Source organism: Cyrtonyx montezumae, unplaced genomic scaffold (assembly GCF_038088225.1).
Source record: "Cyrtonyx montezumae isolate F1298 unplaced genomic scaffold, pur_monq_1.0 scaffold_1, whole genome shotgun sequence".
Lineage (NCBI taxonomy): Eukaryota > Metazoa > Chordata > Aves > Galliformes > Odontophoridae > Cyrtonyx > Cyrtonyx montezumae.
The window spans coordinates 15,960,415-15,988,408 of record NW_027071825.1 but is presented as its reverse complement, the minus strand read 5'-3'; the positions used below and the strand labels follow the sequence as shown (position 1 = coordinate 15,988,408).

The window sequence follows — 27,994 nt, the reverse complement described above, 5'->3', positions numbered from 1 at the left end:
ATGTCATGTCATCTATAACGTCACATTATTTCTCCTTGGTTATAAAATTTGACATTTTTTAGTTTATTAAATAAATCTGAGTTTACACAAAATTCTGTTAGTAACCAGTTTAATCATGAGGAACCACAGGACTGGTTGCAGGGGGCTCCTTATCAGTGTGCTGTGTGTGGTTTTGCTTGTCAGTGCTAGAAATATGTTAAAGTATCCCAAGTCTGCCCTACTGATAAACATAATAGCAACTTCCTCATTTTAATGGATTCTTTTTCCTTTTGCTTCTTGTTTCAAAAAGGGGTTAAAACAACCCTTCCAAGAGAAGTTGTAACATTTATACTGACAATTTTCACAAGAATACCATCTGGCATCCATATTTTCACAGTTGCAGTTAAAAAATAATATTACAACCTCACTTAATGTATGTTGCTACCTGCTACAGTACAAATTAGGCTGATATGCAAATCTGAGTGTCCAGAAGGTTAGTCAGATGGCTTTTGTCTATTTGTTTTCTATTTGTGGAGCAACCATAAAAATTCATTCTGGTATCTCATGCTCCTGAATATGGTACACTTTGATTTTCCTTGGTGCATCCTACTACAAATCCACTGTAATCACTGGATTCTTAGACTAGAATAGCTGTTTGCATTTGAAAACTATTAAAAAAATACTAGCAGTGAAAGTTATGAGCAAGTACTATGATCAAAGGAAAAATACTAACAGGTAGCAATCTCAACATGAAAGATGGTAAAATTAGGGAAAATCAACATACAGCAGTACATCCAAATTCATATCCATTTAGTGAAAAGATATATTTCTTAAACCTAAACCTGTGATAAAAGATGCACAGAGAGCAGATTTATTGCATGTTTTATGCATGCCTTCATGTAATGCAATCCTATATTATATCTTATGTGGAACAATAAAGAACTATTAGACCTTCACTGTACAACAGGTATTGCAATTTTTTGTTTTAAAGCTTAAACAGTGATTCAGTTCAAGTTGTACCTTCGTATTCCCAATGACAAAACTCACCTTGCTGCATTTATTATGTTTGTAAAAGTCATATGGCCACCAGAGTCATCATTTGTATGGGTGAAAAATGGTTACAGTAAACTATTTAAGAGTTTGATTTATTCAAAGAAAGAATTTGGCAGCCAGAATAAGAAAACCAGTAGGGATTGGCCATATTTAAACAGCATTGATAACTGCTGGTAATTTCTTCTCTTTATTTTTTTTTTAATCAGAAATCAAGAAATTAGAGAAAAATGTGAAGTATGAAAGTGTAATTTCAAGCTTCACAGACTAGAAAAAAAATCAATCAATCGAGGAGTACCATTATCACATACTTTCAAACTCATATCTGTAAAGCAGCCAAAACCACAAGGAGATCTGATTTTTTGAGGAGGAAGAAGAACAGTAGCTGCTGTTACCAGAAAACTGAACACACACACACAGGACACACAACAACCTGTTAGAATTACCTTCCAGAGTAATGAAGATCTGAGTCCTTTCTAACTTCTACCAATTTCAAGAGAAGACTGACTGCTCCCACACTTCGTGGGAATTATTTGCTTTCTCCGAGAGATGGAGCATCACTTTTCCCTTCTGATTGGTCAATCCCTTTCTTTCCTCAATTTCTTTTTAGCTCTTCGTAAACATAGGAATTCAGTGACAGAAAAGATGGAGCTAGGGAAGAGAAGAGATCTTACTAAATCGGAAGATAAGATTTGTGACCAGCAGATAGCTGCATGGACAGACAAAGATTAAAAGAGAACCCCAAACCCACAACAGAACTAGCTTAATTTTCTTAGCAGAAGGAATTAGTTTCACCTTTCAAGTTCAGTCCATTCTTTATCAGCAAAGGTGTATTGGCTACATCACAAGGCTTGGTGAAGGAAAAGGCTCTTTCATCAACCAAGCACAGCACAGATCTGAAGATGGGATAATGTCCTGCATTATGTGAGATAACTGAGAAATATGCATAGAACAGAGCAAAATATCCAAGACTGCTTCGCAGGAACAAGAGAGGTAGCAGCCCTAATTTTAACAGGGCTTTTCACTGAAGGGAAAGAAGGTCTACAAAAGTCAAATCAGCTGATTTCAAATGGTTTGCATCCCAGGATGAATCAGGTTACACTGATTTAAGCCCAATTTAATTTAGGCAGGTTTTTAAACCACAAGAATAAAGACATTCTTAGTACATATTAATAATTAAACCAACATATACACAATTAGCAATATCCTACATAATAATAAATGCTTAGCAGCTTGTTTTAAGTTACTCTAGTTAATCTGTTTAAAAACAAGCTGAGTAGTTTTACTGTACAATGTCTGCCATTCTACACATTTCCAGTAATCAGTCTCTGTAGCAGTTCAGTTTGAGTTTTAAGATCCAAATTCAACTGTGTCTTCAGTTATCTTCTTGAATTCATAATTTCCTCTGCCATCCATGTGCAAGTAAAACTGAAACAAAGCCAAATACATTATCAACCCCTAAAAAATTACCAGCTCTGTAAATGCATAAATAAGTTACAATTTGAGTAGATTTAATGTAAAATCTTAAACTCAGCTGGCCAGGGCTTCCCACCTCATACTTCACTAAATTCATTTATCTCTGGGGGGGGGGGGGGGGGGGGGGGGAAGTATGTATAATACACACACACAGGTTTTGTTCTTATACAGCACTAATCCACTGGTCATATCCAGATTTAATGCTGACATCTTGTTTGTTGTGACAATATACTGGAACTATACATTCATTCTTCTATATTAATTCAGTCTCCACCCCTCTTCCTCCCTCCCCACCTACACAGTTTGGGTAAAAAGTGGTAATACTAGTAATGCATTATATTTTTAAAAAAAGGTCCATGTGTTAAGAGACAAACTTATACGTAGGTATAGCAGGTAGCTATCTTCTGAAAGCAAAAATCTCCATATTTTCTACTGGATTCTCACTAAAGTTGGTTGTTGTTGGACTAGGGTTATTCTTTCAGGGGCATTTTTTTAAATCTAAAAATTTTTCATAATTTGAAGTGTTAGAATATTTCAAATGTTGCAAGAAGATTATGAAACAATAACCATTTAATAGAACAGAATATGATCTACCAGGAAATAAAAAGTGAACATCTTGAATTTAATAGAAAAATGAAATGAAATCTCAACCAACTTAGCAAAAGGATAGATTACGTACATCATGATGTTTCCACAGGGACTTCCGGTGGGAAACAGTGAAGAGAGTGATGCCAACCTACATGAATACGAAAATAAGGCAGTTAATTTCATTTTTCTCATGGAGACAAAGTATTTATTTTTCAGCCTGATATAGCTGATGAAGTTAAAACTTCCAGACTACTGTTAGTAGTGAAAATATGTAGCCTTAATACAAGATTTTACAATTAAATAAGAGTGCTTACTACTCCAATTGAGTTTACCATTCTCTTGCTCCTGATCATTTGGTAGAATTAACAGGGCAAGGGAGATAAAAGTTGCAGGTGACTAAAATATAGCTGATAATTAAAAAGTCTATGTAAACATGGAAAAAAAATCACAAATGCCCAACCCACAAAATGGCTACAGTAACAAAACAGGGTATTTTTTTTCTTTTCTGCAAGGACAGATTAGACAGGAACTGTCTTTCAGTAATACACATTAGCTACCCAGCAACAGTAATTCTAAAAACAAGTGGACATTCCAGTCTTAACAAAATAAAACATGCAAAACTGTTCTTATAAACACGAGTACTATGAAAATTTTGTGTGGCAAGATTATTTCAAGAAACAATGCCTATTATATGAATCTGATAGAGAGATACCACATGTACATCTTAATTATCAAGAGATTCCAAAATACTTATTGAACCCTAGCATGCATAAAAAGTGCATGCCCTAAGCTTTTCTTCTTCCCCCTTTCAATAAGCCCTATATTAGCCATAAGGAACAGTCCACCTCCTACTTTTGTTACTTTTTAAGCCTCTTCTTAACCTCAGACAATTCTAGAAATGTAACATTTTGAGGAAAAAAAGTATATGTTTTTTGCAGTACATTTTAAATAACTCTCATAACTAAGTAAACTCTTTTGCTTTTCTTAGCCATGATGAAGAACAGTGGATGAATGCTAAGGAAGAAACAAATATCTTCTTAGTAATACAACCTTGGGGATATGAGAAGGGAAGAAATGAGAAAAAGTGGGTTGGCAGTGACTAAGTTCTTCTGCAGCACTCTCTTCTAGAAACATCTTGCACACCCTGAATACGTTATTGTGCAACACATATCTGATCTCTCATGTTACTTTTGAAAGAATACTAGGCACTTACTGGAAGTTTTTTTCTAAAGTAGTAAAGAATACTTATCTGTAGTTGGAAGATCTGTAGCCTGGCCTCTCAAATAACAAAAATATTATCTTTCTGCAAGGCATCAGAGAAACATGCAGAATGTCTGGGATGATGAGCAAGTTATCTGTTACGTAGATCACAGAACTGTGCAGGGGGGAAGAACCAAAATAGCAGTGGGATATTTCTACTTTAGATATTCATATGGGGCATTACTGCAGGAAAAAATAACTATGCTGAAGTATGAAATGTGTATTCATTGTATAAGGACTGGCACAACTTCTATAGCTACTAATTTCATCTCCAAACATCAGTCTTTCTAGATTAGAAACTCACTAAAAGCAGTGAGAATGTAGAATGCTTTCTTGCATAATTTATTGATAAAAAAAAAGGAAAGACCTTACCTTTCGGCAGTGGCTGTAAATGTAGCCTTCTACATCAACACTAACAGCACTGGTGCATTCATCCAGAATTGCAAACTGCGGCTTATGATAAAATAATCTTGCCATCTGGAAAGAAAACCAATTGGACTGCAATCAGTACAGCACTGTGATAATTTAAATGTAAAATCAACGTCCAAAAATTGAAAGCAGCGAGAGAATTTTGAGAGCTGCATATTACTGTTGACTTCTTGACTTTTCTTTAATTGCAAAACTATTATTTCAAAAAACTTCTGTTCACGTAATCAAAGTGTAAGGAATGGTACAAGTTCAACATTTCCTTTACATTTCAAGCAATTGTTACTTTAACTATCTGTTTTTGCAGCATTCAGATACTTCACTTTTGGGGGTTTCCTTCTTTAACTAAAATTACAATATTTAATACACAAAATATGCTGAAAATCCAGATCGCATTTTCAACTTATTTCCTGTACTTTTTAAGTTCTTATGCTTTTGAGACATACAGCCATTCTCTGTTTTTCTCCTCCGCTGAGCACATCCATCCAGTCCTGAACACTGTCCCAGCCTCCTTCACGTTCCAAGATTGGACCCAGCTGGACGTTATCCAAGTACTCCTTCAGCACCTTTTTTTTAAAAGTAGTGACAAAGCTTATGCAAACTTGATTAAAAAAATATTTAAGAGTTATAAAGGGTTATCCTCCTATGCAACCATGATAAAACATTAGAAACAAACTAAATGCACTGTTTTTAAATAGCATCAGTATTTTTAATCTAATGCATAACCACTTGTTTCACTTAAGATGAGTAAATGAATCACTTATTACCTGGTCAGAAATCCCTTTCTTTCGCTGATCTTCTAAAGTATCTGGGTATATAACTTGATCTCTGAGTGTTCCAAGAGTCATATATGGTCTCTGAGACAGTTACAAACAATAACTTATGTCAAATATTTGTAAACAGTCACAGAAGGAGGAAAGAGAAGACTAGTCACTTAAAGTACTTTGTCTCACCTGGGGAACATAGAATAACTTTCCTCTTACAGGTTTTGTTAAACGTCCACCGAACAAAGGCCACAACTACAAAAAGAACAAAGTTTAAACTTGAGGAAAAAAAGTTCTACAATAGGGTTTCTGCTGTATACTCTTCCACATCTATTTGAAAAAGTTTCCTTACCTCACCAAGAACACGAAAAAGTGAGCTCTTCCCACATCCATTTGGCCCACAAATCAGAACATTTGCACCAGATCGAACCTAAAAATGCAAAGACAACACATTAAAGCAGTAGTGAGAAAGTACTGCTTAAAGCTACTGAAAGCTGCTACAAACAATAACACAAACTCTTCCCCTTGTAGGCTTATACATAGTAGCAGTTTTTGACATCAGAGAAGAATTTCCAACAATATTTAATCTTTTCCCCAGCTAGTTTGGCATCAATTGCAACTGGAAAAAAACACCCTAGTTGCAGAAAGTTTGTTACAACAGTTTACTGACTTTCTTTTTCAAAACTGAGAAAGAACATGAATTTTGTTCTTGCATATGCACATCATACAAGCATCTCTGTTTATGTTTTTGTTTGCTTGCTTTTTTTTTTTTTTTAATTCAGACCACTCAACTATTTTCATTTTAAAGCATTAAACAAAGCGCAATACATTTTTCTATAATACTTAATTCTTACCTCAAAGTTCAAGTCTTGGATCAAAACATCTCCATTAGGTGTCACCAATGGAACATGATCAAACCTATTGGTATTTAAAACATAAAATGAGAGCAGTTGCCTAAAAGCAGCTAGCATGTCATGCTTAGGCAAAGATTTCAGGAACAGAGAAGACTTCAGCAGTATTTCATTCAGTACACTGTCTCAGTTTCCAACAATCAGCAGAGAAGAAAATTAAGACTGCTTTTTGTTTCAAGGGTGTTTGTTGAGCCTCTTAAAAGTTTTTTCTTCATATATCTGTTTTCTGAGTATTTCTAAATCTTCAGTCTCCAAAACATCCTATGGATATAAACCTACATTTAGCTTGCTTTTACTTTATAGCTCTATAATCAACTTCCTTCTCCTGCCTTCCCTCCCTCTAGTCCCATGTCTGGCTTCCACACTAACTAGATGGAGGCTACTTGATGTCTTAACTTGCCTCACTTCATGCCTTTGTTTTAGTAGTACTACTATATCAAAACTATGTTCTTTAGGCCACAAAAAAAAAAGCTACTTAAGTACATCAATAACCAGTGAAAGCATACAAGCGTTTTGAAAATGAATACAGACTTCCTCCTGATTTTTGCAGCTTAACTACACCAATGAACAAAACATGCTATCGAGATCTTTTCTAAAGGACTGGTGGAGCATTAAAAAAAAGTCTTGGCAGCAGGAAGCGTTATCTGTGAATACAACAGGCATTATGTTTCCTGCTAACATCCAAAGACAAAGACTGACTTACAGAACAGAAGCGTTAAATGGAAGTGAGAGGGAACTGTCTACAAGTGACCTATGGTACAGCAGGAATTGCTTATTGTAATTAAGTGTACTGCTCTACTAAGTGTACGAGCTCTAATAACAGTGGTAGAAGAAAAGACCAAAAAAAGTCAGGCTACGTTAAAAATACTGAAGTTACGGGAACTTGATACACATACTTGATAAGGTTATCAGTGTTGATAATTTCTCCAGATCCAGGTATCAAAGGCAAAGCTTGTTTTACATCTGCATCTTAAAGAAAAAACGTATTAAAAACTGGAGCATTAAGAAGAGACACCAAGCACTGCACGGCATATGTATCATTTACCTTTTTCTTGAGATACCATAGTGCGCTGATATTTGCCACTATTCAAGTCCTTCAGAACCTGCATTAATTCTGTAATTCGAGCTGTGAAACTAAAGAAAACAAAACCTAGAATTATTCATAGAAGTTTCAGAAATCTATGTAAGCAGTAGCAAGCATTCTACTAAGAAGTCAAAATGAAAATGTTCTTCAACCCCGCATAGGAAATGAAGAGTTTAGAATTGCACTAAGGCTCCAAGAACCTTTTCCTACTACAGTCAAATACTCAATATTTAAGTGAAGGACTTTTCATAAGTGAACTAAAAAACTCCAAACGTTTTGGTAAAACAACACATAATCCATTCACAAGTACCTACTAACCTCTTTCCAACTAACCACTCAAATTGTATGCTGCTACTTTTTAGTGGAGATAAATATCTTGTCTTCAAATACAGCGTATTCAGTATAAAATATTTTTAATTCTTGAATACATTGTTCTGAACAAAGCACATAGCTCATTTTCACTCTACAGTGACCTGTTTCTCAAAATGAGATGAGAAACAGCAAAAATGTAGCTTTAGGAACGATCATCTTACGCAAGTACTGTTACACTTACCCAGCCAATCTCGTCATCTCACGACCCGCCAGGACTATTCTACCCAATGCTTGAGACATTCTCAGTAACATTCTTCCACTTTGGTAGTAATCCTAGAGTAGAATAAAGGGTTTTTTTTATATGAACTAACACAACATAAATTCAAGATATTGTTTTAATTATGTTCCGTTTACCTCCAGAAGTTCTGCATGGGTACTATTCTGATGGCGAGGATCAGCCAGGTTCAAAAACGGACGACTAACAACCAGGTAACCAACCACAGTGGCAAGATCTGCAGTTTTTAAGGGTAAATATTAAACCACATATTCATTGAAGCAGTAAAAAAGTAGTTTAGTGCTGGCTATTTACTATAGCTCATCAACACTGAACACTTACATTTGGCAATGATAGTATCAATGAAACCCATAGAGAACCGGAACAGGATGAAATTATGTAAGTGCTCCACCTGGCAAGTTACAGAAATAGAAAAGTCAAACTTAACCAGTACTTTTTAACTATATTTTATTATTTTAGAGAAGTTTGAATCCAAGTAGAGTTATTCTACACAAATACCCCTAACAATGCCTACAGCATAACTGTGATAAGTACTACCAATGTCCCTGCTGACAAACATCTGCATTCAAGATCAAGAAAACCTACATCTGAAATTAAGCAGTGAGTAGACAATAACTGTGGTGAGTAAAAAGGAGTTGAGCAGCAAGAGAAAGACCACTCTGTCAGAAAATCACATCCTGATTTTATTCTAAAAATGGATCTATAATCTGATTATAGTAACTGCATAAACATCAACTCAACTCAGTTTAATTTATACAAAAATACACATCAAGACTACAGGAAAGGCTTAGAAAAGAGTCCTAAATCAAAGAACACAAAACACAGTGAGCAAGAAAATGAAACTCTGCAGCAAGAGTAAAGAGAATGGACAGAAGTACTGTAAGCTGGCAAAGCAAAGAACAGAAACAATTAGGGAAAAAGACAGTAGACAGAAGAACAAATAAACTAAAGGGCCTTTGGTTTCTGAACAAGGCATGAGGAATCAAAGGCTGAGACCTACACAAGTAGAAAGGAAGTCTGAGAAGCATTTCATTTGTAACGTGCCAAACAGACAAAAAAAAAAAATCAGTGTCAAAGAATTAAACCACATCTGAATTGCAAAGTAAGACCTGATCAGGAGAAACATGAGTAGTTTTAAATGACTGTCTAGGCAGACACACACACTTTGGACATTTGTATTTCTCAACTTTTCCTTTACATTCTCCACTTTCATTCCACTCTATTTCTGGGTATACAACTGTATATACTTTTTATTCTGTTCAGAAAAATTTTATAACTTCATCTGTTTATTACTTTTTCAACAAGCTCTTTGAGAAATCAGTGACAACTTCTCAAGAGATCATATTATAGAAATCCACGATATTACTAATTTTTGTAGTACACAATGTCTTTCTTCTGATCATAATCTTAAAGTCAGTTTATGAAGCACATTTATATTAAAATAATTGTTGTAGTTGAAATCACTACACGAAAATTCTTTGACACAAAGCTGACAATCATTGAACTGATTTTGGGATTGCCAGTACAAAATTAGCTGTAATAACCTTAATACAGACAGAGTTAGATAATTAGATAAACCCTTTTCTAGTTCTTTCCCTTTCAAAATTCTGACAATATAAAACCAGAGAAAGGATCAAGAGAATGTCAGGGAAAAAGTCTTGAATAGTGATGATAAAATTAACCAAAGTTTTGCTTAAAGTGTTTTTAAAAGACTTACCAGTTTACGGAAGGTTCTGTGAATAGTTTGTTTTTCTCTCAAATTTCCATTATAGAAAGCAATTTCTTCACTTAAAAAAAAAAAAAAGAACTTTTTAATGACTGTTTGAAATAGTCAACTATAAAATGCAGACTGTTCTTTTCATCTGAAATAGGAGTCTCTACCCTTTAACTAATAGCACACATGCAGCTTCTCTTACAAATTAGGAATACAGTCCAAATATAAGTGATTTAATAATCTGCATAAAGATGTGAACACTTTGCTCAGAGCTGATAGCGTACGTCTTTCAGAATATATTTTAACATCCAACCTTTATTTACGCCACAGAATCATTCTGTCACTTCTATCTTGCTAACCAAGTAAATCTATACCTGTTTGTAATAAGTCGTGAGTTGACGTATCTGTACTCCCCTTCATATTTTTGTTCTATGATAGTCATCTTGCCAATTGGTCTCCTTAAACGTGTAAGGAAAAACCCTGACACAACCAAGTACGCCATCATGCTAGCTGGACCCTGCAGATATCAAAAGAGAATAGAAATTTTCAATACAATGGTTTGCAACCAAAATCTACAATCCAATAGAAACTGCATCATCTTTAATACTTTGTGTTTTTCAGATAAATTCCTGACATCCTTGATTCTCCCTTTCAATGTGTCTGTATTGCCAACCCCTTAAAATTCCTGTCACACTGCTCCTCTTTTGTGTAGCGAGCACTATCTTCTTCCTCCTAATTCCCTATTTCCAGATGTCATTCTCCCTCCCAGCTCTCTACTCAAATTTTTATCATTGTCCAGAATTTTTCTCCACCTCCTGTTTTGCTTACTTGTTTCACTAACTTTCCTAAATCTTTCCTATTTCCTCTCCTTCATTTCTATCCAAGTAATGGCTCCTATTCATACAGGTTATAAAGAAAAAATGAAACTTATTCTTCCCTGAAATGAAAGTCATGAAAGTTAAGAAGAACCAGAAAGGGCACTGTTAAAAAGGGAAGTCCCAAGCAACAGCTAAAGAAAATAAAGAACATATGTGTCTTATAATAGCCAAGTGCCTGCTAATTTTGCTTTTACTGTAGATCACAGAATAGTAGAATCCCTAGAGTTGGAAGAGACCTTTGAAGGTCATCCTGTCCAACTCCCCTGCAACAAACAGGGAGATGCACAGCTAAATCAGGTGCTCAGTGCTTCATCTCATCCCTCATCTTGAAAGTCTCCAGAGATGAGGAGTCAACCACATCTCTAGGCAACCTGTCTCAGTGCCTCAACACCCACTCTTTTAAAAAGCTTTTTCCATATGTCCAACCTAAATCTATCCTCTTTAAGCTAGAGAGCTTTGATCTTGCTTGCCTCAAGACAAAATGCACTGAAGTTTATAAAAGCATATTTTAGTATACCCTTTGAAATAATGGATGAAACTATGAGTAACATCTAACGTTGTCCTCAGACTCCAAACAGATACAATGCTGTAACAAAGATGGCAAAAAAAAAAAAAAAACAACAAAAAAACACGTAGAAAACTTTCAAGTTACCTGAGCTCCTATTGCACTTGTAAGCTTGAAGATATACAAAACTATATCCAAGAAGGGCTGTCACAGAAGCAAAAAGGAAGAAAACAAATGTTAGAACATCAATGTAATATGAGTATATAATGGTGATTTTACTTCATTACAGCCAAGATAAGTTTTACACATGAAACAGACAAAAATGCTTATTCAGTCACACCTCCCTAACCAGAACAGTTTTTGTACTTAGCTATGAATTAGCAATAATTTTTCCTCTGAAATCTAACCAGCTGAGAAAGTACATGCACATCTCTGTTTAACTGTTAAAAAAAAAAAAAAAACCATTATGGTCTTTAAAACAAAATTTAAGGAAAAATATTACAACCTACAACATTGTTTTAGCAGAGGCTGTAAAAACAGCAGAGAAAAAAGATATTAGTATGATAGCTTAAACAATTTTTGACAGCTAAAACTCAAAGTTCTCTATGAAAAGCTTTACCTTGCTAAGGTTTGAGTACAGGTCCACTACACTGTTACAGAATTTCTCCACATCCTGTGTAAGGAGTTGATCGGGGTTAGCTATTCTGTTATCCAGATTTCCCATTTTGTAGTATGTATAAGCTCTGAAACAAAACAGCAGTTAAGAAGTAGAAATAATTACCTTGTGATTTCAAATAATCAGAAATGCCTTATATCATACAATAATGGGAAAAGCAACACAGACAATAAATGACTGTATGGAGTCAACATTGTCTATGCAAGAACAGACCTACTTTAAATCCTGCAGAAATGTTTAGGCTCCAGGACATCACCCAGATTGCTCTATGCACTGATAGTACATTTCAAGTTACAAAATAGAAGTAACAGCGCACCTGACAACCTAAATTTAGTGCAAAAGAACACAAGAAGCTACTCCAATTCATGTATGTATTGACTCAAACCAGTCAGTAGATTATTAGACTACACAAGAGTAACTGAAGGACCTTGAGAGCTCACATATTAATGGAAGTAGTATGGTGCCTATTCTGTTTTTGTCCATTTGAGCCAACTCTGCTGTCTTTGCACCTGTTGCCAAATGCAACCTGGCTGAACCACTCAATCCTTTATTTCAAGCTAAATGTAATCAAGTCTTTTCTAAACAATATAGCTGTTAGCAAGGTGCTTAGTTTATTACTATGGCCTTAAAATGATTGGTTTTTATTTGGATCAATTCAGTTTTCAAAAACACTAGACATTAACAAGATGTTACTTACTTAAGATATTCCTCATAGAGGTATTTGGTGAGCCTTACTCGGAAGCAGAGTTTCAATTCATTTAGACCATATTTCAAGAAGTTATTTACTAAAGAGATCTAGAAAGAGACAGTATTTCAATATTTAGCCAACAAAATTTAATATACCTTGATCAGTTTGCAGCACAGATTGTACAAACACTTTAAAGTAGGTGAATTGTCCTCTTGAAATCAGTGATACTGTTTAACTTACTTAAAACCAACCATATAATGTCTGCACAACCACTGATAAAGTTTTCATCTACATTTTTGACAACTCCAGTTATATGCAGTACTCATCACATCAGAAGATCTAATTTAAACGAACATTCAGATAACATATCTTCAGCTTTTCTGCTAAACTAAAAGAGAGATAGCATTTAATAGTCAATGCCTTAAAATGATTGATTCGTTATTAACTCTATCATAAAACAAGGTTATCTATTAGGTAGTAACAACTTTTTATCTAGAGTCAGGCATTGACAAGCTGAAGGAAAAGTTGGTGGGGAAAAAAACCCTAAAGCTTAGAAAAAAGTATTAAGAAATTTAAAACTAGAAAACTAAAAAGTGATCCTTCATTATGTCAAAAACATCCCAAAACTGCATTGCTGAAACATCACCCATTTCATAGGACATTATTAAGCAGTACTACAGGTGTCATATTAAGCAGTTTGTCAAAATTGCCATCAACAAAACCAACCTGAAAAACTAAACATAAATCAGACAAATAAGCATGCAATACAGAAATGTACAAGTAGTCTCCCACATACTGAAGGCAGAAAATTAAATGTTTAGTTCAGACTTTCACATAAAACAACTATTTCCCACAAATTCTGAGATACCCATTTGAAATCTTTTCCTCAAATTCTTAATTTGCACCATACTTATAGCAGAAAAAGCACTTACGGCAGGCATTGCAGCAATGAAGTTGAACAAGTATTTCTTGAAATCTTTTCTGCTGCGACCAATGATAGCACTGCAAACAACCATAAGCTAAGAGTTATTTACAAGAGAAACTGTAAACTAGTAGTACTCAAGTGGACAGATTCTCAGTGGATCACACAGCAGAGAAAATGCATGGCGAAGATCTGAGGTTTGTAGCTGTAGGATCAAGAATGACAAAGTAAAGTAAAATATGTATCAGGAGAATTCTTACTATCTCCCAGTAGTAAAATATATATATATATATCCTCTGATATAAAGATGTAACTACTGCTGTTGAACTTCCTCATGTATTCCTGACATTACAAGTTCGGAAGTGTTAGTAGATATGCTCGGCAGACAAATAATATTATTGCTACTGGATGACTGACAGTTCTGAAAGAATAGAATCTGAATTTTCTAGCTGAAAAGACAAAGTAATAAGTAGAACTGTATCAGCACTAGAATTTCATTGCATCATAAAGATGAGAGTCAATTTGATCTATAGCAAATTGAAAAATCATCCTTGATGAAGAGGTACATTTATTTAGCAATGCTGCAGATGAGTGACTAACAGCACACAGGTTCTGAAGCAACCAGAAAAACATAGTAAGAGCACAGCATAGTTGCCTCAGCGCTGCTGCAGCTATGGAAAATCAGCAAAGTACATGACTGCCTATGTTACCAAATTCAGCAGTTTTTAAACACTGAAGCAGCAGCAGTAAATTGTAAAGGACCATTTTGAATAACCCGTTATTATGTTTCATTACAACCATATTATGGGAATAAAATATCTGTAATTTAACATAATTACATATTTCTGATTCTATTCAAATTACTTTACACCTCTGTAGTTCTAGCACTCCCAAATTCTGTTATGCATCAATAATCATCTGCACAGTGACTTCATTCATTGTAGGACCACCACACCACCATTCTGAAGCACAACCTTGGATGTTCAGATCAGCGTAAGACTTAGAGTCATCAGGGTACAAAATGCAACTAAGACTGAAAAAATCATTTACCAAGAGGTACATCTGATTTCAAAATAAATAAATAGTGTCCAATAGCAGAACAATAAAATAATTTTCTTCTCCTTTCCAAAATTATAGGAGCCATAACATTATGACTATACCAGTCATACAGGTGCATCAATATGCAATAAAGTGTTTGAAGTAGACCACACTCCCTGCTAAAAATAAGAAAAAATATCTTAGAACAGATACCTTTCAATGACCGTTCCATTCTGAATCATCCAAATATCACAGTACGTGCGGACTACCAGCATTACAGCAATAAGCAGCAAATAACCTGTCTAATGCAGAAATAGATGTATAGTAGTTAAATAATGAACAAAAGTCAGCATATTTATAGCATTTCATAACTGAAAGTGGATGTAGGTTTTTTATACTTATGTATTTTGTTGCTATGCACTAAAACTTGGCCCTATTCTAGCAAAGTATATTGCAAGAGAAAATGCATCTCCAAAAACACCCACTTTTCTTTGTTACTGCAGGTGATGCTTACCTCCTTACAAAGTGCTCTAGGGACCATTATTTTCAGGATTCGACATATCCTTGCAATAAACAATCTGTCCACCATCGCTCGCTCCTTCTTTCCCTCTTTCTGCTACATACAGAACAAGCAGAACAAGAAAAGTGAGATTTTCTGTAAAGCATGTTTAGATGGTATGATATTTTCCCTATCTGCATGTTACGGTTTATGATGTGGAATATCAGTAATACAACAAAAATCATAAAACCATAACACTGCATTACTTACAGCTACCTTCCTTCTGCAGCTTTTGCAATTTTTCCTGCCAATTTTAAGACTTGCTCTCACAAGTTAAGAGAAATATAGGAATTGGGATTGCATGCATCAACAGCTAACAGAAATCTTAAGAACTAAGCTATCAGAGCAAGTCGCAATAGGAAACAGTTGTTATGATACAAGATTATAGTTAGTTCAATTCTATGCCAGAAATAATACACAAACAATGTAGACCACAGCATTAAAGCATCAATGTACAAGTTATAAAGCATTCTGCCATCTCAAAGTTGCTTATCTCTGGAGGACATCATTTGTCAGTATTTCTAAGTATTTCACATTCCATTGTTTCTCTAGACCACAGATGGCTTGAACTGTACAGGTAGAACTTTCTTGCTAAGCATATGGTCAAACTTACAAAACCAGTCCTTAAATGTTTCTAATGCACAAAGAAATTAAAAAAAAACATATGGGACACATCAAGGGCTAATGAAAACTTCAGTTATATGTGATTACTCTGATTCCTCCTTTTTTTTTTATCACTACAAGTTTGAAGGTGTCATTCAAACTACATCTGCATCATACCCATCATCCTGTCCAAAACAAAACTGCAGTTACTGGACAGAAAGCAAAAAAAAGGATAAATAGCACTTACAATTATTAAATAAATATAATATGAAGAAATAATTACCTCATTATTCTGCAAGGCTTGTTTTCCACTTCTTTTACTGTAAAAGAAAAATATTTTACTTTTTATGAACATGCATTTCTCTTGAGACAGACAGAAAAGCTGTAGATAACCTCCCTACCACCTATGTCAAAGCAGTGTACTGTCCCCACAGCAAGAATACCTTTTATCTCAAACTTACTTGCTAATTTTACACTGCTACCTAAAAAGTTATCCATTCCACCATCGAATTTCATGTAAGGATATTAAGTCTCCCTCTTTCCTTTTGAGTTCTGCTTCGCCTTGTGTAACTCCCACTGTTCCTATATCTCTAAAAAATACTTGGCAGCTCTGGCTACAGAGTTTCCTTTGCGGTCACCAGACCCAACTGAATGCAGGTTCAGGAATCCAATTTCACACTGCCTACATAAGCCAAACAGATTTGCTTTGCAAGGACTTCCAAATAGCTAATTATGCTATTCTTAAAGATTATTTACTTATTAGACTGCGCTGCAGGGGAAAAAAATTAGACCCTGTAAAAACTAGGCTATGCGAAGGTGTGTAGTGGTTTTCATTTCACACGTCCTTCTTTTCTTCCCCTCATTTTCAAAGAGATAACAGGAAAAACAGTCAACCAAGAACGTAGAAGTACTGTTTTTTCCCTTTAAAAAGGCAAGCTGACATTTAAGACAGAGTTTGCCTTCCTTTCTGAACATCAAATATGCACGTGAAAGCAGTGGGAGAGCTTGCACATTTACACAGTTGAAAAGCGACAGCTTTAAATTGTAACTTATTTATCAAATATCATACTAAAAGTGTTCACAGCAGGCTGGACTATGTTAACAGTTTCAAGCTAGTATCTAGGAAATCCCAGTGAAGTTGAAAGCAAGCAAGGCACTGCTCCTGCCTCCAGCACCCAAAGAAGTGCGGACACTGTCCTGTAACCTCTTATCCACAACTTTATCAGTATCATCACCTCACACCGCTGCTTTAAAGTGCTGCAAAGAAGGTACCTAGGATGAATTATGAATGAAGGTACCTACGTTAATTTATGATTATTAGGAAGACCTCAATGTCATTGACCAACGAAGAAAAATAACTTAATTACAAAGGGCAGCAGAATAATATGAGGAAAGGAGACCAGAAAGTGAGAAGGAAGAGATGCCAACTTAACAGCTTAATTAAAGGTAACAGTGAAGAACAAACTCAAAAGAACAAAAATCTGAGACTACTTGTGCGAAATACAGAGTAAAGAATGTGACAGACAGCAGAGGGCAGACCAGTGACAAACAACAGAAGCTCCGACGAGATGCAACTCAAAGGAAATATCTGGATATAGTAACAGCATGCAGAGAACTAAGAAATAATTTAGAGACTACATCCTGGTGGTGCAGGAGTGACATACGCTGCTACAAGAAATCTCTGTCCTTCTTGATATTAATTTTTCAAAGTACAAAAAAAACTATTAAGACAAAAAATTCCTAAATTAAGGATCACTTTAGGAGCCCAGTCACATCTGGTTTTGAAGAAAGAGAAAAGCATTATTCTTATGAGTTAATAACTATGATCAAATTAAGTGGATATCTTCCTGGATGATTCAGGACTGGTAGAAATGCAAAATAAAAGCACGCTGCTCTTTCAGAGATCCTTTAATAATTCCTACCTTTGTAACTTCAAGATCTGCCAAAGTCTGATGTCACAGCACTCAGTATACAGCTACTGCTGCTTTAAAATAACCAGACATTAATGTATCAAAATAGTAATGTATTAAGAATATGAGGTCCAGCTGAATACTTGAAGTATTTAATACATTTCTCCTACAGTAACTATAGAAATTCAGTAGGTGAAGTAACCAAATTCACATGAAACTGGCTATCCACAACAGAAAAATAGCTGTTCAGAAACAGCCATATTTGTAAAGTTGCATTTAATTTGTATTAGTATTCATAAAGTTTAAGATAAAAATTACATAACTGTAAATGATGTCTTAATGAAAATGAAGCTGTAAGACTGTTTTTCTTCCTAGAAAAAAAATCTCACACAAGTTCCAACAAGACTCATACCTCAATAAGAAATGAAGCAATTGCAGATCAGCTATAGATTACTGAGATGCAAAAGAACAGCTATGACTCCAGAGGTTCAAAAAGTTGCTCTCAGTATTATCAGAATTAGGCCAGTGCTATTTCCAGAAGTAAAACTGTTCTGCTTGCAACAGAAGAGTCTACAGTAACTTTGCCTGGAAAAGACCACAGAACTTTCCTTCTCAGAAGTGCCACTTTTTCAGTCTGATACGTGCTGACACTCCTCCAAATTTCATTACACTATCATAGAGGTTCGTGTGAGAATTGTGACTGCATTCTCATTGAACATAAAGACTAAATAACACCCTCAATTAGTCAGCAAGAACACAGCAAGACTACCTTGTTGCAGCAGAGAGCTCTTAACACGAAACGCTTCAGCTCTCTGTTATTTCAGACTTTACCTAATGCTGGAGCAGCACAGCCCTTGGTGCTGGAGAGGGTTTCTGCTGCATGCTGCCTGATTCTTCTGCTGCACTTTCCTGGTATGGGGATATGCTCACATCTGAGCAGCATATGTAAGGGCTGCTGGGAAGAGAAACAGGCTGTTTTTGTTTTTTTTTTTTTTACTTGAGATTACCCTACCCACACACACCACTCTAGTTTGCACAACACAGCATTCCTCATTCAAGTTAGTGCACCAGTCATCAGTGGGCCTCAATGCTCCAGAGCTAGAAAGGGTGATTTGGTGATACAGTAGGAAAACAGATATGGATACAGCTCAGGTTAGTGCAGTCTGTCTCACAATCATTCAGTCAGTATTACTACCATTCAGACAGCTGCTATCTAACTGCAGATACTTTCAGTCTTCAGTGCAGTTGCTCTCGCTTCACCGCAAGAGAGTGACACTGCACACTTCCCCTAAGAGCACACACACAGAGGCTGAATGGCTGGGGTAATGAGAATTACCAAAGCAAAAGCCATTTCCAGACAGTTGAAGGGAAGGAACGCTAGATTCAGCAGTGAAATGACAGATGTCCCATAAGGAATACGCTTCAGTTCCTTTTTACCTGCTAGTCTAAACTGTGCAGCCATTGTTCATCACTCATTTTCTATCTTTTCCTTCTATATCAGAAAGTAGAGGGTTCTCCCTCTAACCTTTCCTGACTTTTTGTTGTTGTTTTGTTGTCCTTTTCCTTTTTCATTCCATCCACCAGTATCCCCTAGGCCATGAGACTTCATCAAACAAAATTAAATAGTTGTATCACAGACAGCAGGAGAGCACAGCAACTTCTGATAAAAAAAAGTGAGGGTGTCTGAATAAGGCAACAAGAACACTCAAGAGCATCTACGGCAACAAAAATAAAACCAAAATACAATGGCATACAGCATATTAGCAATGACATCCGGGAAAGAAAGCCAGGAATGCCTAACTCTGCAGCTTAAAAACAATGTGATTTTAAATTGACACATGGCAGTTTGCAGACAGGCTACTTTGAAAGCATGACTCAAGCACAAATTAATACAGTAACATTATTCACAATTACACAAAAACTTGCATACTAAGCTGCCCTACCAATTTATTTATCCTAAACAACAAAACTTGTAGAAATGCACTAGCTTTTCTTGCCCACCACAGTGCCAGATGAATACAGCCTTATCCAGCAGAATTATTTCTTAATAAAATTTACCTTCACAGGCTGCTTGCTTCTGAGTTTAACCACATGGAAGATGCTAACAAACTATGTTTACAGCTAGAGTTAAGAAAGAAAACCTGCCAACACAAGCAGACTTCACTAAACGGCAAGAAGATGATGGGCAGTCAAACTTTCAGGGTAGATCCTGCTTCCAGTACACACCTGGACTAAGGTCTCCAGTATTCTGGCTCTATAATTCATTCTGTGATTCTATGTCTTCCAAAAAAAGATAAAAACCAAAACAATCCAAAAACTATAGATGCAGTGGGACACATATGACCAGAGGAAACTGCAGTGAAAGCAGCATCCAAAATGTAGTCTGCCCTCTGTAATTTAACTGCTCAGAGCTTTTACAGAAGATGCATATATGGCAGGACAAGAAAGGCTGTACTGGGCTAACACAGCTACTATCCAGCTTCACATTGTATGCACATGGTAACCGAATAGTAGCTCACTGAAGATAAGTAAATAGGTAGGTACCTAATAAATAGAAGGTAAGAGAACAAAACACCTTTCCTGAATATTCAGAAACATGATCAGTCAAAAATAAATAAAAGAAAGAAAGAAAGAAAGAAAAACAACAAGATGTATAAAGAAAGCGATACAGTTTCAGGACTGCCCAGGCGTTTGGCAGCTGATCCTACTTGGAGGGCAGCGACGTAACACAGTGAAAGGCAGAAAACTTGAAGATAGCATCACTCAATTTCAGTCTCCACATAAGAGTTGGGCACAGCACTTCATCTTTGGGTTTACCTCTGTATTCCCTTATCAGTAAATCTATTCTCTCAAAAGAAACACACAACAATGGTGGTTGCTCAAAAGATCATTCTCTGCATCACTGTGGAAGAAAGTGATTTCAGAAGCACTGAGAAAAGTCTTTCAGAGACCACCAAGTCTGGTTACCTAAAGGGAACTACTTGGGAATACTAGCTCTGTGGTATTTGTTAGTAAACAGGAAAGTTAAAGAATTACAGTTTCTTGAAGTATCAGCCTACTAGACTAAAGTTCATTAGAGTTTCATGGAGGCAACCTACACTGAGCCAAGTGCATGGAATTGCAGACGAAGACAAGAGATAAGCAAGTCTTGCAGTTTAATGATCAGCAACGAGGAAATCAGAGTTTGAAAACAGTATACTGTGGTTAAATACAAAGAAGCTACAAAGATAAGGTCATTTCACCTGCTTTCTACAGGGTATCTGGCTTCTGCTAAACACAGTACAAAGAGAGAAAAAGTGAGCTTTACAAATAGTTGTTACCTCTAAGCAATTTTTGTCTGTCTTTCGCAGACCTTCCATGATTAAATGTACAATTTTCAGTCCATTTTGCAGTCACACTCTTAAACCACAAATACAATACAATTTAACTGAAGATGGAATACAATTGCATAGGCCATTACAGTGTGATGGACTAACAGCTCTATTGAGAAATACGGTGTGTACCTCCTAGTGTATGTAATCACTGACAGACAGCTCCACACTGCATTCCCTGCACTGAGCAAGAGAGCAACAGCACAGCTATTTTGGGTCAAGGGCAGCAGCCTTACTCAGAAGCATGGGCACAATGCAAAAGCAGGCACATTTACACAGAGCACCCTGAGCCCACACAGAAACAAAGGGAACCGTTTTCTTGACACAACACTGGTGGCTAGTTGCAGCATAACCAAAAATAGTAATAGAAAGCATTCAGGTGACCAAGAAAGGGATTGAGAAGGTCACAGGCATCTGGACCTTCTGCCTGGCATGGACTGCAAGCTGAGCTCCAACTGCTGTGCTGCTAAAGCTCAGAGAGTTTCTAGAAGCAATTCAGAAGGCAACAAAGCAGTACTGTTGACAAGGAAAAAAATCTCAGTTTCAGTAGAAGCCTGCCTCTCAATAATGGAGTAAGACAACAGAAAAAGGGTAAAGCTACTGCTTTTCCATAAGCTTGTGTTCTGGCCTAAGCTGTGGCTGTCGCTCTCTCTCAGGTACATCAGAGGAAAAAGATTTTGTTCTTCTCCTTCCTGCAATGTGGAAAAAAAACCAACCTGCTTCATACTGCCACATACTCTTACACTAGACCTTGGCTTAGAGAACAACCAATTTTGGCAACTTAGTAAAAGAGAAATTAACTACAAATTAACTACCCAGGCCCGAAACAAAAGCAGCCTGAACTGGAGGAGGAGGCCTAAGTCCCCCTTATCTCCTGTCCCTGTGCCCTCCAGCTGAAGACAGGTTTTCTGAGCCTCAGGCAGGGTTGTTATTTTCCCCCCTACAAGGTCAGAATTTAGACATATCTTCTACTAATCCTATCTGTATGTTTTGGTGAGTTTTGCTTTTCATAATAATGCAGGAATGGTGAGTAACAGACTGATAAGTCACATTTACATCCTGGTTAAGTCCACCACAATGCAGCTGTCTTTAATACCCTTTTTAACCTTTCCATTGTGTAGCACAAGTTCTTTTTAAAGCTTTCACACACATGTAAGCAATCTAGACATTTGCTGCAATGCAGTTTCTTTTTTTTTTTTTTTTTGTCAGCCTAGGCATTTCCACGCTGGAACAAGGCCCTTTGTGTGAAGTACCAAGCATGGGACTCACACACGTATCTTCAGAGCCTAAAGAAACGAGGAGTAATAAAAAGAAAAATATCCTAAAGTGCAAAAATACTGAATATCAAGAAGCGAGACTTCTTTTAAGTTACAAGTCACTTGCTAGGTTTTAACTTCTGTATTAGATTTTGTAATGTTTGAACAAGTTTTTATCAGTTCCGGTTCTACTTGTATGAATCACTGCCAAGTTCAAGGGCAGTCCTGACAAACACCAGCTTCCACTCCCTGAGAGGAAGAAGGCTGAGAAGCCTGCTGACAGCTGAGTGCAGAGGTCACACATAACCTAAGATGACCTGTGTAAAAGACTGCTTGACTACACCGCATCAACAACTCCTTGCTTTGGCCCAATCTGATCTCTGAAGCCCCAGGTAAACATTTTTCTTCCTTTAAGCATTTTTTACTTCATGGATGGGACAGAAATCTCTTGAATTTCAGAAGTTTAATGTATACAAAACTAAGTTTCCATACACCAGCATCCACTTTGATTTTAATGGATGTACTGGGTGATAGGGAAGGACAGCGTATCTAGGAGCAGCTTACCACCTTTCATATACTATAAATTCCCACTATACTCAGCTTTCCCTAACCCTGCAGTTCCAAGCTCTTTACTGAAATACTTCTTGCAACTCCTTTCAGTCCCATCCTCCAGCAGAAATCTGTATGTGTTAAGTACTTTTTGAAAATAATCCAAGTACACTCTCTATTTGTGCAAGTACTTCACTTTCAACTACAAAGAAACTAAGGAACAATTCCCACTAGAGTGAGAGAATCACAGACAACAACCAGCTCCTTTACATAACAGCCATTAAAGTTTTATTTCTGAAGCAATCAAATCTTAAGTTTCTTGTTCTAGGCAGTAACGTCTGACATGCAAGACAAAGCTAGTAAGACATGGGGTTAGACTTCTACAAATGAAAAATAACTTCATTTTACTTTAAACATTATACAGCACAGGTTTTCCTTTTTCTTTCCTTCCACAGTCAGTCTTATATTGTGTATAAACTTACTTCATCATCTACCATTTATTTGACTGTCAATAACCAATATGAGCTTACTGTCCCCTTGTTTAAAGATGAAAAACGTTTAGGTGAACCAAACTGTTCCAGCTGTTTTGGTCATTGGTTGCATTGGTTTCTTTAATGTCACAAAAAACCATGCATTTACTGTCATGCATTGTCAGTAAATCTGAAGCCATCTGCATTCAATTAAAATAGTAATTCTTAGCAACAAATTGCTATCCCATAGTAACAGCAGCTAGTAAAAGGTATATCTGCTGTTTGTGTTTGCATACAGCCAAACAGTACTTGTAATGCATCAGAACACATCATCAGCTAGGAAAATACTACAGATTTGACCAGTTTAATTTCAGTACTGTTTATTACTTAAAAAAACAAAAAACATCAATTCCAAAAAATTTTAGATCTTGTTCAGTGACAAGGTTTTAGGCATTAAACTTTTTGTTGATGTTTCAGCAGACAGAGGACAAAGTACAAAGAATACTGATTGGACCTCTGTTGGTTTTCCTTCTTTCTTCTATTCTTCAAATCTTTCTCCAATGCTCAATAGTGGGGTGGAAAAAAAAGAAAAAAAAATAAAGAACAGAACCACTGATCTTTAACACAGATTTTATGAGTCATTTCCATAAACAGAAGCGAGCTTTTCAGTGGTCAAAAAAATCATCAGTGCTAAAGTCCCTTGTGCTCCTAAAAACTGCTCCTGACAAATTATAGTCAGGACTGGTGTCTCCTGTATTATATTCCCAGAATTATGTAGTTTCCCAAACAGGATAACATTTTTTCCATTCTAAAAACACTCCAAATACCACAGCACAGGTCATTACTGCATTTACATGTAACAACTTTCTCCCTGCCACGAAATGACAGCTTTTCCAAGAAAACTGACTTTTATTTTGAGGAAAGCAACTCAAATGGAAAAAGAGTGCTATCTGTGCTTTTTTAGTCAAGGAAGCAGTGTAGAATACCACTGAGCTTCTTGCTACAAGTCAACAGTTCTGTAGTTGGGTTATTTTTGAGGATTTTAGAAATTTGTAGTTAAAATTTACTGTCAACTGCAAATGATACAACCTCTCAGTTCTGCAAAACTGATGAGCAACGTAGTAGGTCCTATAGAAGAACAGCTGTGACTAATCCAACTAACACTAATTAAGTGATCTTTGACCTACTAAGGTAGGCTAGTATAACATCCAGCTTAATTATTCATACCTTACTACTTGATATGAGTTGTACCGGACTTTGCTCCTATTTTCTGACAGAAGAAATGTAGGTGAGAGTTGTCTCTTTCTCCTACAACAGTTCCTGTAGCTGACTATTCCCTATCAAAATTAACACACACAATCTGAGAAATCTGCATAAGATTAATTCTGTTTTGTTGTGTTATGCAGGCAACAAACATTTGATTTGCTATGTTTGTTTGTTTTTTTTTAATTTGCATTTTATCTTGTTTTACTTCTCAATTTCAGTCAGCAGTGATATAGAACCATTGCCAGCATCCCAGCAGAAATAAAAAAAACTCCATCATTTATTTCAGGAAAACATGATATAATAGTGCATTCAGAATGAAACAAGATATGCATTTAAGTATATGTTCAAAGACTTTGCTAGGAAAGAATAAGTTCCACATGTACATTTTGCACTTGCACAGCAAAATGCTGGTCTCCATTGAGTCCACAATATTGATCTTTAAGAAGCTCACCATACAATTTCACCTTCCAGAATTCAAGAAGCTGAAATCCATCTGACACAAACAAGACAACGTTTTTATGCATTATACACTAAGGTAAACAAAGGCATTCACATACATCACACTTCAGTTTGCCACTACTTGCACGCTTCAGTTAGCCTCAAGCTGTATATATGCCACAAGTCCTTATCTAGAATGCCAAAAATATTATTTTCCTTAGGAAGAAGTGAAATTTAGGCCAGTCATAATTCTTCACCTTTCCAAAGCGGACACAGAAACTAGATGGCACACAAGACCTTAGACATTTTTAATCATTATTCCATGAAGATTTACCACTTACTTGTATGTCAGTATTGTATACCAGCACAAGTACGCTGGCATATATAAAAATTTGGCACAGTGACAGTCCTTTCCAAAAGTATGCTATAATTTACATTAGCAACAAAGCATTAGGAAATAAATGATACGTAAACTAACAAGACTAAAAGAGGATGAGGCAGTGGTAATAAGTGGCTGCTTTTGTGGTGTAGGCAATGTAGCTCGCCTACTGCCTATTCTTGACAGGCAGCATTCTGTAACGCTCCTGGCAAGGTTTGCCTCACAAGGAAAACGTGAAGAAAAGGAAGACCAAATGGCAAATGCCATCCTCCAGAAAAGCAGAAGCAGCTGGTTATGAAACAACTTAACAGTGGATGTAGAACTTGGAATTCATGGCCCCAACATCACAGTAGTATTAAGACCTATGCAATGGAGTGCCTCAAAAGCTTAAAGCAATACTCACACAGGAACAGAATAGTTGGCAAACATAGTACTTATTTTAGAAACTGCATTTCTAATACATTTGAGAAAGCAAAATGGCGTAAGAGAGGCAGACTACAGGAGTAACAATGAGGTATCAGGATAACTGTAGTATAGATAGAGGAAAAGGGACAGGTCATGTCAGGTCAGACCACCTCAACTCCATTCAACTGCTGAATGTATGAATCATTTCCACTTTGCAGCAGTCACTAATATTATAGTGGTGTGTGGTCCACCTAATACATACAAATACTTCAGATTTTTATCAATGTACCTAACAAAATCATAAGATTTCTACAGGAGGAACGTACTCCAAATACAACTTTCATTCAGCATTCAAGCTAGCATTCAGTTTCACTACATTCACTCTTAACTAATAGAGGGACTATCCTTGTCAAGTCCAGCAAATCAACACCAAGAAACCTGTAACAGAGACAGTTCAGGAAGAATCCAGAACCCACATTATATGCGTTTCAGGAGAATATTAGATGTACTTCAAAACTAGACTGGACTTCAATCTACAGTTGAAGATGTGCTCCAAACTGAACATAACCCAAGGCCGTGCTCATTCCTCAACAAAGAGAGAATAAGGGAAGTGTGGACAATTGGAAGGTTCACTTCAAAAGCATATGTTCTTACTGAAATATAAACGCAGATTCTCCCAGGATGCTTGCCTGGCCCAGGCTTTCTTCTGGGCACCATCACAATACACAAAGTGGGGAAACCTCACAGTACGTATCTGTAACCCTCTCAACCTACTACTTTCAAGCCCATCTATATAGCTTTTCACCTTCTCAAGAAAGGTGTTTGACTAAATTCAGCAGAGATAACTGGAAAATACCACTGTTCCCTAGCAATTGGACAGAACAGCAACCATTAGCAATCGTTTGGGATCTTTTTTTTTCCCATTCCCACGCAAACAATGTAACAAACTCCAAGAAGCCCTGCGGTGCTCACATTTTATGTATGTTATATGACAAAGTTACCTAACCTCAGAGAAGGCTGAGGATATCACCTGTATAAAAGGAATTAGGTAAAATAACACTAGGTTGTTGCTTAACTGCAGGTACGGTATTACTTAAGTCTATTGAGAAAGGTCATTTCACCATCACTGTTTAGCACCAGGATCGGGTTATAGCAATTACACGATATCTAACTGTACACGCCGGGTCCTTATCACATGGCCAGCGACCGAAGTCCACAGACCGGCCAGAATCAGGCAAGGACTGAGCCTGGAGCATCTTCTCCACCCACCACACGTTCCGGTATCCGAGTGCTTCCCAGGGGCCAGCAGATGCCTGCCCCAGCACACACACGCACAGGTGAGACATTCTCACCGGTGACCCAGCCGCCAATCTCTGCTACAGCTGTCGTGCCCAGCCGGGAGCGCGCAGCGCCAGAACAATCCGCGCCCGCTATTACCCGTACGGACAGGGCAAACCTAAACACTTAACTCTTTCTCAGCACGAGCTCACAGATGGGAAAACTGAGAATACAAAAACAACTCGAGCAGCGGAGCCTCCACGGGAGCCGGTCCCGAGTGCGGAGGCAGCGGGTGGCAAGCCTCGGGCCGGCCCCGGGCTCGGCTCCGCTCCGCTCCGCGCTGCTCGGCCCCGCGCACCACCCGCGGTTCTTCCCCGGCTCGGGCCCTCCGCACGCCGCGCCCCGCCCCGCTCCGCTCACCCGTGCTGGGCCGCGGCCCGCCGCTTGTTGAGCAGGCAGAGCAGCGCGCAGGCGGCGGCCGTGCCGCCGACGATGGCGGAATGGCGCACGGTGAGGTACTTGCTGTAGGCAGCCATGGCGCGAGTGCAGCCGCAGAGCCGCAGCCGAGCCGAGCCGGAGCCGAGCGGTCGCAGAGAATGCCGGGACGAGGGGCGGGGCACGGCTGGCCTCGCCTCCGCCGGGCGGACGGGGCTGTGTGTGTCGGTACGCGCTGGTAGCGCCGCGACCCGCCTGAGTGGAGGGAGGCGACTCGTGCAGCGGGGGCAGCTGGAGGGGGGCAGGCGGCGCTCCGTCCCATCGCCCCGCTGCGGGAGCGCCCCCGCGCCGCACTGCGAGCAGTGGGTGGAAGGGGCCGGGCGGGCGAGAGCTGCTGAGGGGCTGTGAGGGGCACCGTCCTTCTCCCTCCGGCACCTCGGCCTGGCGGCTCCTGTCTGTGCCTGCGCGGCTCGTTGTGTCGCCCGAGTGAGTCCCCAGTGTCATATGTG

General features: G+C 37.6%; 1 protein-coding gene across 1 annotated transcript; it reads right to left on the bottom strand.

The window, feature by feature from the left end:
* Window positions 1-47: 47 nt before the first annotated feature.
* Window positions 48-27,628, bottom strand: ABCD3 (ATP binding cassette subfamily D member 3). Its single transcript, XM_065741864.1, has 23 exons — window positions 27,471-27,628; window positions 16,012-16,048; window positions 15,081-15,179; window positions 14,780-14,868; window positions 13,539-13,608; window positions 12,616-12,713; window positions 11,862-11,985; window positions 11,390-11,446; window positions 10,234-10,376; window positions 9,863-9,932; window positions 8,467-8,536; window positions 8,265-8,362; window positions 8,092-8,183; window positions 7,500-7,588; window positions 7,351-7,423; window positions 6,398-6,461; window positions 5,896-5,973; window positions 5,733-5,798; window positions 5,547-5,636; window positions 5,226-5,345; window positions 4,726-4,830; window positions 3,185-3,241; window positions 48-2,457 (listed from the first exon to the last, which is right to left on the bottom strand). Exons 1-23 carry the CDS (start codon window positions 27,584-27,586, stop codon window positions 2,380-2,382), a joined length of 1,983 nt encoding a protein of 660 aa, XP_065597936.1. The 5' UTR covers window positions 27,587-27,628; the 3' UTR covers window positions 48-2,379.
* Window positions 27,629-27,994: the final 366 nt, after the last annotated feature.

Coding starts and splice junctions, on each gene's coding strand:
- ABCD3 (XM_065741864.1), bottom strand. CDS start 27,586: ATGGCTGCCTACAGCAAGTACCTCACCGTGCGCCATTCCGCCATCGTC. Junction 16,049..27,470: donor CGGGCCGCGGCCCAGCACGG/GTGAGCGGAGCG, acceptor TTTCTTTTACAG/TAAAAGAAGTGGAAAACAAG. Junction 14,869..15,080: donor CTAGAGCACTTTGTAAGGAG/GTAAGCATCACC, acceptor TTTCTGCATTAG/ACAGGTTATTTGCTGCTTAT.